The sequence below is a fragment of the Silene latifolia genome, unplaced genomic scaffold (assembly GCF_048544455.1).
Source record: "Silene latifolia isolate original U9 population unplaced genomic scaffold, ASM4854445v1 scaffold_95, whole genome shotgun sequence".
Taxonomy (NCBI): Eukaryota; Viridiplantae; Streptophyta; class Magnoliopsida; order Caryophyllales; family Caryophyllaceae; genus Silene; species Silene latifolia.
Genome location: NW_027413826.1, coordinates 172,297 through 183,313, shown reverse-complemented (window position 1 = coordinate 183,313; position 11,017 = coordinate 172,297). Strand labels below are relative to the sequence as shown.

The following is an 11,017-nucleotide window of genomic DNA, read 5'->3' as shown; positions in this document are numbered from 1 at the left end:
TAACCGAAGGTCAACTATCTGCTTTGTTGACTGTTTTGAGAACTCATAAAAAGGCCATTCGGTATAGCATTGATGATCTGAAAGGTGTTAGTCCTGATTTTTGTATGCACCGTATTCATTTGGAAGAAGGCCACAAGCCTAGTGCACAAGGTCAGAGACGACTAAATCCTCCAATGCAGGAGGTGGTAAGAAAAGAGGTAAAGAAATTACTTAATGGTGGTATTGTTTTCTCTATATCTGATTCTAAATGGGTCAGTTCTATGCAAGTTGTACCCAAGAAGGGTGGTACTATAAGTAAAGAATGATAAGAATGAATTGATTGCTACTAGACTTGTTACAGGGTGGAGGATGTCCATTAACTATAGGAAGTTGAACACTGCCACTAAGAAAGACCACTTCCCACTTCCTTACATTGACCAAATGTTAGAGAGATTAGCATGTCATAGTTATTTATGTTACCAAGATGGCTACTCCGGTTTCTTTCAGATACCCATTCATCCTGACGATCAGGAAAAGACCACTTTCACATGTCCATATGGTGTATTTGCTTATAGGAGGATGCCCTTTGGTTTATGTAACGCTCCTGCTACTTTTCAGCGTTGTATGATGGCCATATTTTCTGATCATATAGAGTCTATCATGGAAGTCTTTATGGATGATTTCAGTATATATGGTACTGATTTTGATGTTTGCTTGAGAAAATTTGACTAAGGTTTTGCAGCTCTGTGAGGAGAGCAACCTTGTTCTCAACTGGGAGAAGTGCCACTTCATGGTTACTGAAGGGGTGGTACTCGGTCACTTGGTGTCAAGTAAGGGTATTCAAGTGGACAAAGCTAAGGTTGAGGTAATTGAGCAACTCCCGTACCCGGTTAATGTTAAAAGTGTGCGTAGTTTTCTTGGTCATGCAGGGTTCTATCGCCGCTTTATTAAGGATTTCTCTAAAATTGAACCTCTTTCTCGGCTAGTTCATAAAGATACACCTTTTGTGTTTACTGATGAGTGTGTTAAGTCCTTTGACAGGATTAAACAAGATCTTATCTCATCTCCTATAATCCGATCTCCGGATTGGAGCCTTCCTTTTGAGATTATGTGCGACGCCAGTGACTATGCAGTCGGAGCTGTTTTAGGGCGGCGAAAGGATAAGGTGTTACATGCCATATACTATGCAAGTAAGACTCTAGATGACGCGCATATCAACTATGCTACTACGGAGAAGGAGTTTCTTGAGGTTGTCTATTCTTTAGACAAATTTAGAGCTTATCTTGTTGGTTCTAAAGTTATTGTTCACACTGACCATGCAGCTTTAAAATATCTTTTAACCAAATAGGAGGCTAAGCCAAGACTTATTAGATGGATTTTATTATTATAAGAGTTTGATTTAGAAATTCGTGATAAGTGTGGTGCTGAGAATGTTGTTGCAGATCATTTGTCTAGGCTGAGATTTGCAGGAAGAGAGATCTTGCCCATTGATGACTTTTTTCCGGATGACCAACTTTTAGCTGTAGCTGCAAATACTCCATGGTTTGCAGATTATGCCAATTACTTGGTAGGAGGTATGCTTCCTCTTGATTTATCCTATCAACAGAAGAAGAGATTTTTGCATGATATGAAGCGGTATTTCTAGGATGATCCATATCTGTTCCGGGAGTGCGCAGACGGTATCTACGGATGATGTATTCGAGAGGGTGAGGTACTTGCCATCCTTTCTCATTGTCACTCTTCTTCTTATGGTGGTCATCATGGTCCTTCTAGGACATTTCCTATGGTAATGCAATCGGGTTTTTATTGGCCTACTATCTTAAAGGATGCTACTACTTTTGTCCGTTCTTGTGATGCATGTCAAAGAACGGGTAATATCTCGCAAAGGCATGAGATGCCTCGAACTGGAATCTTAGAAGTAGATATTTTTTATGTTTGGGGCATTGATTACCAAGGGCCATTCCCTACTTCTCATGGGAATCAGTATATATTAGTAGCTGTAGATTATGTTTCTAAAAGGGTGTAGGCAATCGCCACCCCCACTTGTGATGCTAAATCTGTTGTTAAGATGTTTCAGAAAATTATTTTCCACGGTTTGGAATGCCTCCCGCGGTGATTAGTGATGAAGGAAAGCATTTCAATGAACGTTATCTTAATTCTCTCTTGAAGAAATATGGAGTTACACACTGCAGAGGATTGGCTTATCATCCTCAAACCAGTGGACAAGTAGAGGTTTCTAACAGGGAGTTGAAACAGATCTTAGAAAAGGTAGTAAGCAAGAACAGAAAGGATTAGAGTTGGAATCTAGATGACACCTTGTGGGCTTACCGTACTGCATTCAAGACGCCGATTGGAGCATCACCTTACCGTCTAGTCTATGGCAAATCTTGCCATTAACCTGTGGAGCTTGAGTACAAGGCTATGTGGGCCATAAAGGAGCTGAATATGGATCCCTCACTGGCGGGTGAGAAACGACTGATGCAGTTGAATGAGCTCGATGAATTTTGACTGCATGCCTATGATAGTGCACGAGTGTATAAGGAGCGAACGAATAAGTGGCATGGCAAGCATATTTTGCAAAGGGAATTTCATGTTGGTGAGAAAGTTCTCTTATTTAACTCTCGTTTGCATTTGTTTCCAGGTAAGCTGAGGAGTAGATGGTCTGGACCGTTCACTGTTGCTGATGTGAACAAATTTGGAACAGTTACACTGTAAACTGACAAAAGAGAGACCTTCAAAGTGAATGGGCAATGACTGAAAGTCTACTATGAAGGAGCTCATGTTGGGGTAATATAGGCCCTTGACCTCTTTACCATTAATTCTTCTTACTGATGAAGAATTACGGCCATGCGGGGCCGCAAAAACCAGCGCTACCGAGAGGCAGCTCGGATATTGTAATTTATTAATTTGTAATTAGGATTTAAATTTAACTATTGCATTTACATTTAAGTTTTCCTTGAATTTTGAAAGATGAGATGAGGGAATTTCATATGTTTTCTAAGTATTTTGTGCAGAATTCGACGGAATTTGAAGTTAGAAATCACAAAGAACGAAAAAGACGCCAGCATTAGGTTCCTCGATCGAGTCAGCCCAGGCTCGATCGAGGAACCGATGTGCTCGATCGAGTCAAGTCAGGGCTCGATCAAGGCACCAAGTGGGCAATTAATATCAAGTTAGAACGAAAGTTGGCATGTACCGATTTTGGTTCCTCGATCGAGTCAGCCCAGGCTCGATCGAGGCACCTAGTTGAACCGGGTTCCGTGATTATTTCCAAGCCGGTTTTTTTCATTATTTGTTCTTAATACTTCCAATTCTTTTCTTCATTCCGTCACTCTTATTGTTATTTCGACTGCTCTACTCCTCTTTCTCTCTTAATTTTTCATCATTCATCATCAAATCTCTCTTAAAACTTGTGTTTGTTTGCTTATTAAGTGATTACATCAATCTTCTGTGCTTATTTTTGCAATTTCATTGCCCTATTTGCTAAGGTAAGTCCCGATTTGCTCTCTTTTTGTCCCGGAAAATCTGAAATTTCTTACTTAAATCTTGAGTTTATTGCTTTAAATCTTCCATTGCTCTTATTCAATTGCTATTTCCTTGCTTTTTAGGCCTTTATTTGTTGAATTAAATACCTAATTTGCTAATTTGGGCATTAGGGTTCTTCAAAATCCGGGTCGAATTTATGCATTAAATTGGTTAGAAATTGCGTTCTTATGCTTGGAATCCTCATTATTTGATATATAATCATGTTCCCCTAGCTTTTTGGATGGTTTACTTGTGATTTTCGGTCTAAAAAATCGATTTTTCGACCCATATTTGCCAAAAAACGGGACTGTTTTTGCTTCTTAGTTGGGGTATGATTGTATACTTGTCTATTTTGCAGATAATGTCTTCTACTTGGCAAGGAAACAAGAGGACACGGGAGAGGAGCGCTCCCATTCGTCAACCGGAGGTGATACCGGAGGTAGTGGAGTCTTCCGACACCTTTTGATGAGTATCCTTTTGTTGAGTTCCGTGACAAGGAACAAAGGGACAGCTTTGAGTTTTTGATGACCAAATCCATGAGTGCTACTAGGTGTGTGGATAGGAAATTTTTGCGAACTTTGAAGATTGATGATATTATGTTAGGCATGTTCGTTGAGAATGGTTTACAGGGTCTTTTTCTGCTTCATGAGTTGTCTTACCCTGCTCTGACCCTTGAATTTTTGAGCTCATATGCCTACTTCCCCAGTGACCACCTTATTCGGTTTAGGTTGGTTAATGTGGAACGGTCTTTGACTTCTGACCGTCTTTCAGAAATCCTGGGGATTGATAAGCACTTGAGGGGGATTTATATAATGCTAGTGGGATGTCTGCAATCCGATACTTTCCCTTATTTACTGGCTATGCGGATGCAGATGTTAGTAGTATGTCTTTGTTGGATGTCCAACATGTCTGTCTTCAATTGTTTCTACGGTATTTGAGCTACTTACTTTACGGGAGGCACGACAAGAGCAAGGCCTCTACCATAGAGGTCTTGATTCTTGCTAGTTAACTGAACCCATTTCAGGAGAGGACATTCCAGTTTTCTCCCCCTGCTCTTGTGTGCTCAGCCTTTGACCGTATGATCGGGAGATATGGGGATCTAGATTGTGGTGCCCTCATCACTAGGATTGCTCGGGTTGTATGTGATTTTCAGGGAGATGACCCCTACGAGCCTATGGATGACCATGAGCCCTTAGCTAATGACGACCACCTGCGTTATGATATCTCTTATATTGACATTAGGAACGGGAAGGATCATTATTGGAAGGTCCAGGGTCATTCTTACATGCTTTTGCCTTATGACCGTTTGCCAGCTGTGGATCCTCTTGAGGAGAGTACAGCTAGGGATAGACCCCCAACTGTCACTTATATGATCCCACAGGACCTCTTGGTCACTTTTTCCAGTTCCAGTACTACTACTACCACTGGTGGGCGTCGAAAACGTCGTCAGCCTGCCACCCACTTACCTGGCTCTTTCCAGCCTACTCCTCCTCCTCCACCTCCTACAGCCTATCCTACCCAGGAATATCATTTTGACCCAGTCCTTGCGATAGAGGTGAGGATTCATGAGGGCATCAACACCGCATTGACTGAGCAACGTATGTGGGAGCAGATGGAGGCTATGACTTTTGCTGCGGGGGGGACAGTACACGGGCGTTTCTCCTAGCTACTACACCACACTCGGTGATGATAGCCGTGTCTTCCACCTTTATGGAGTGACTCATGCTGAGTTTGGACAGTTTAGTACTGATTACGGTGCTTTGGGTCGTCCTTTCTACACTCCAGTCCATCCTTATCAGCCTTCTTCTGTTTTTCCCGAGGACGTGGGTGTCCCTTTATCACAGCGTGGGCAGTTTGGTTAGTTTAGAGCTTTTACTTCTGCTGCAGCAGCTTTCCCAGGAGGTGGCCATTCTAGAGGTCGTGGTAGACGAGCTGGCCGTTCTAGAGGTCGTGGTACCCCTGCTTCTGACCCTGAGCTGCTGTCTTTGTATGTTGAGATTGATAATTTTAATAAAATTTGAAATTTGAAATTATTGTAATTTAATTTGGATTTATTTCTTAATAGTTATGATTTTAAGGTCAAAATGAGCATAAAATTATATCAAGTTGAATTATTGTCAAAAATTGAGTGATGACTAATTTTTGAGACCTAAGTATGTTAGGATAATTAATTTGAGCTTCAATTTGATTTAACTGTTTAGGAGCCCCTTGTTACGTTAGGGAGACGTCCTTGATCTGGCCCTTCCAGTTTTGAACCGGTTACCTTGAGAGATATTACATTGTGGAGTAATTTAAAATAAATATCGTTTATTTGTCTTAGGAGTTTTGTTTGCCTTGTTTTAATGTTGTTTTCATTGATGACTGCGGTTACAGGGACGTAACTTTGCTTTTAAAGAGAGAGGATGTGATATGATTTTAAGCATTGGTATATGCGTATGGTTATGGAGAAGTGTGATGGTATGTATTTGGGGAGGCATAGTTGTGATTAATATGTGAAGCATGATGGATATAAGTGAAATTGTGAAGAATGTGATTTTGGTTGATTTCTCGACATTTTATCCTTGATTGTTTTGGCTACCATTTACTACCTGTTTAAAATCCTTATACGAAATTTTTATGTGTGATAGTCTTGTGAGTTATCTTTCATATGTCACTGGTTTCATGTTCAAATAATATACGGTTTAGAAGAAATAATTATTTTAGTCGACAGTGGTCAGAATATTCCTGTACAGTGATGTTTTCGTGCCATGTTTTTGTAAAATTTGCCATTTAAAAACTATTTACCGAGTTGGTGTTATTCCAACTTTGCTGTTTAAAAGATTCATATATGTTTCTAAATTGATAAGCTACGTTTCAAGGAAATATTTTGACAAGTTGCTGTGAAATTTCTGTTTCGACCAAGTAGTTTGTAAAATGCATTATAAATTGACCTTATGAGTTTTTGACTTGATTCTTTTTCTCATGGTTTAGTAACTCTCTGTATTTTCTAAAAAGTATAAGTTCTCAAGAAGTAATTACGTTATTTTTTATCGATGATTTTTAGAAGTTATAACTTGTTTTCCTAGCCTTGAAAAGTATAAGTTTTGTTTCTTGTCTTTTGATCATTGATATTTTGATGTTGTAAATTATGTGAAGTAGGATGACATGTCTAATGATATGCGGAATGTATTTCCCTAAGCTGGTATTATCTTTCCTGTTTTTGTTTTATTGCATTTCTTATTTCACCCCTTCCCTTTGTTAGTTGTGTCCCATAGGTTGCTCGATTTCTGTGTGATTGATATGCTGTAGGCTTCACAATGAGGACACTGTGACATTTAGGTTTGGGGGAGAGTATTTATTTCTGTTGTGTGTTAATTTATTGTTGTGTGTGTAAATTAAAAAAAATCCAAAAAAAATTGAAAAATTTATAAAATACAAAAACATGTTTTATTTATTTTGAGTCGAGTCTTGGTGAATTGTTTAGCAATGATGATAACTTGCTTTGTCTTTGCATTTGAATCCCATTTAGTGGTCCACGTACATTGTTTTGACCCGTTAGCTATGATAAACAAAGCTCTTTACTCAAGTCTTGACCGTCACCATATGCCTTATGCCGAGTAGATTTGACTTTATTTTGTTGGTAAACCACTTAAATTTCTGAGGTCTTTAGAGCTTGCTAGGCCGGGAACATTAATAAACCGGTCTCATTGTTATTTAGGCTGAAGAGTGTGGTCTCCTTGTGGAATATGTAACATCAAATTACATAAGTGTGACATTAGTTTCTTAGCTTTTGCGCGTTCATATGATTGTGTACATGAGGAAAGGCGGTTCTTATTGTTCAAATATGCCATACATTACCCAGTTTTTGTTTGCCCGTTTGAACCATGTAGCCATTTTATATCCTATCTCTTAGCTACATTCCAGAATTTGCCTACCTTTCTCGGGAAAATCGCAGTTGCTTGAGTCTTTATTGTTATAGCTGCTTTGATTGGGTTGGGACTTTTATTGTCATGTGGGTAGTAGCTATCTATTTGTAGCAATTGTGTGACCTCCTATGTTGAAAAAGAAAAATATTATGAAGCAATGAAAAAAAAGGAAGAGAAGAAACAAAAAAAGATGAAAAAAACACAAAAAAAAAAAAGAAAGAAGAAATCGAAAAAAAGAGAAGAAAAGAAAACGAAAAAAGAATTATTGCTTCATCAAGTTTTGTTAGGAGGTCATGAGTGGTAATTACTGGAGTCTAATGCACATTTGGAGGGTCTTTTCATTCTCTCATATGTTGTCAAAATTGAGATAATTTCTCCAGTTGGATGATTGTTCTATTTATTATTAGATTTGGCTATTGGTTTAGCGCTGCGACTACCGTCTGAGCCTCACTTACCCATACGTGCTTTTGCACAAGCCACTTCTATACCCATGCCACTTTACCACCATTCTGTCCTTGATACATGTACTTGGTCTATATTGTGAATGCGCACTAGTTGGAGAATCTTCTATCACATTAGATTGCATGCATATTTCATAAGTTGAGTGAGTGTCTTTATTCTTTCTATCTTACATATATCTCACCCCTTATGAGTGCATGAGTGAAACCGCGAGAATCCAACAAAATTGTCTTGCAAGGTTGAAAAGCATTTGGCTGAGTCTCGGTATCATGTCACATCTTGAGTAAGAGCTGCGTTAGTCTATTACCCGTGCCTTTAAATTTGTTTTATTGGCACAATTTTTGGTCAATACTTTGTTATAGATATGGATAGTTGGGATTTGTATGTGCCTAGACATTTGCTCTGAGTTATTCATTCACCATATGTTTATTTTCCGTTGTTTTGGTCTGATTGCTTTGCTTGAGGACAAGCAAAGGGTTGGTTTGGGGGAGTTTGATGTATCACTTTTATATATACTTTTATAGCTCCTTTTCATACCATTTTATATACCGTTTTCGTGCCTTTATATCATTCATATGCCTTATTTCAATGAATTGTCGATACTGCCGCTATTTTATGTTTCAATGCAGAAATGACGCATTATGAGGATAATCAAGCTAAGATGAGCGTAGCGGAGATGGCATGGTAGAATAGACGAAGCATGGCACGAGGAAAGAGGAAGCATGAAGGCTAGAAGTGGAAGAAACAAGGAAACCGTCTGTGAAGCTGGTTCCTCGATCGAGTCACCTCAAGCTCGATCGAGGAACCTCTCTGGCAGATTATTTTCCGGATTTTCCTAAAACAGATATTTGTATTATAAATTAGGAACTCGTACATTTTTATTAGGTTACGCTTTATTTTACTTTCATACGGCTGAATATTCTCTCTAGCTTCAATCCTTCCTTGTTACGGTACTAATCTTTCTTCAACAATTAATCATTCAAGTTTATGTTATTCAATTATTGCTCTTATTTCATGTTCTTAATCATGTCTTCAATTGTTATTATTGTTGTTATTGCTTTAGTCATGAGTAGTTAAATTCCTCATCTACGATGAAGGGGATCTAGGTTAATTAGAAATGGAAAATTGATTAATTGCTATAGTGAAATCGTTTAAGTTGTCGTTTGATTATTGTTCTTATTCTAGTTAATTAACTTAGGCCTGACTTTTTAATTAGTGTAGCGAATTAATCCATTCACCGACCGGGTTAGAATTAATATAGGCTGCGATAATCAAATAGATTGTATCTAATTATAGCGACCGCATGTTAGAATTGATCTAAAGGGCATAATAGAGTCGACCGATCTTATGACTTTAGACAGCTTGGTAGATCTAGCAATTGATTAATAGACCCCATATAATTGACCTAGTGAACCGGAAATCCTAGACTTTTAATATCATTGTTTAAACCTCTTTTTATTACTCGCAATTAGTTGGTTAGATAACAAACAAAAAAAACCCTAGAAAACGGTTACCTTTTGCCAATTTAAATATTTACAGACTTAACTATTACCGCCTCCATGTGGATTCGATACCTGTCTTACCACTAGCTATTCTTGTTAGTTTTGACATAGTTTTACTTTGATTTGGTAATACGACTTTAGCCTTATCAATTTCTGTAACAAAAAACTATCACAGGCCTTCTGAAGCTCCTGATAATCTTTAGCAGCAGTAATCTCAATCCCAATCAAGTCTGCATTAGTAGAATCAGACCTGAGTTGAGACTAAATGAATTCTAAATGCTGCCATGCTCTCATAGCATTGTTCTCCACATCAGCAAAAAGCTCTCTATTCAGCTGCTTAAGAGGTTGCTTAAGAAGTTTAAGTTTTCTCACAAATCTAAACATGGGGGTGCCAGCAACTCTACTCCCCCAAGCCTGAGAGACACAAGGAATAAATTGCTCAGCAGCACTCCACATATTGAAGTATTTAAAGCTTCCCTTCCTCTGCCCCATATCACACACTCTCTGAATGAGGAATGGAGTGTGATCAAAGCATCCTTCTACATGAAAATGGGCATAATACTCCTTCCTCTGATCAATCCATTCATGGTTAACAAGAGCTTTATCAAGCCTACTGAATACCCTGGTAGCAGCTTCTTGTTTGTTATTCCAAGTGAACAAAGATCCAGTAGCTGGCATGTCCACCATATGACAATAATCAATACATCTTTGAAAATCCTCCATTTCTTCCTCAGTGGTGTTCCCTCCTAACCTTTCACAAAGAGCCAACACAATATTAAAGCCCCCACAGATGAGCCAGGGACTCTTAATTTGACCACTCATGTCCTGAAGTCTACTCCATAACAGCTTCCTCTCATAAATACCATTAAAAGCATACACCATTGTAATATAGAAGTAGGAACCAGTGGCCAGCTCATGCACAAGCACATGTATGAACTGAGCACTATATTCAAGAAATTGTATACCAAACAAGTTAGGTTTCCATAATAACCATATCCTTCCACCTTTATGATAAGAAGAATTAGTAGAAAGGCACCATCCATTACAAATATTAGAACTAATTTTATTTAGAGAAGAAGGCTTAACCTTCGTCTCAAGGAGGCCAAATAATCCAACTTGATGATGATGTAGGAACCATCTAATATATTCCTGCTTTGCTGGACTATTCAACCCCCTCACGTTCCAAAATCCAATCATTGTGACCCCCCCCCCCCCCCTAGAGGGGGTATATGATCAGTCCTAATACCAACTTTTGGAGTAGCATTATTGACTGTATCCATGAAAGTATAATGCCCAAACTTAGAAGCATTGCTACCCTGATCCAATAACTCCTTGCTTAGTCTGATAATAGCTCTAGCAGGTGTGGCCAATGACATATTCCCAGTACTAGCCCCTGTAACTCTAGGCGTAGAGACAGAATGAGTGGCAGTCTTTGGACTAGGGGAAACCCTATGCACATGAGCCTTAGGAGAAGCAGCAGGCACCTGGGGTTTGGGTTTGGCCACGGGAACCTTTGGTTGCCACCTCTGAACTACTCTCTGCTTAGGTTTAGGGATAGGTTTGGATTTCTTACAAGCATTATCAATGTGCCCTATGCCACCACAAGCTTTACAAAGAATTGGAAGCCATTCAAACTCAACATTAATA

General features: G+C 38.9%; 1 protein-coding gene across 1 annotated transcript; it reads right to left on the bottom strand.

Moving 5' to 3' along the window:
- Positions 1–9,631: 9,631 nt before the first annotated feature.
- LOC141640587 (uncharacterized) lies at positions 9,632–10,567 on the bottom strand. The gene has a single exon (XM_074449321.1). The coding sequence runs from the start codon at positions 10,565–10,567 to the stop codon at positions 9,632–9,634; it is 936 nt and encodes a 311-aa protein (XP_074305422.1).
- Positions 10,568–11,017: the final 450 nt, after the last annotated feature.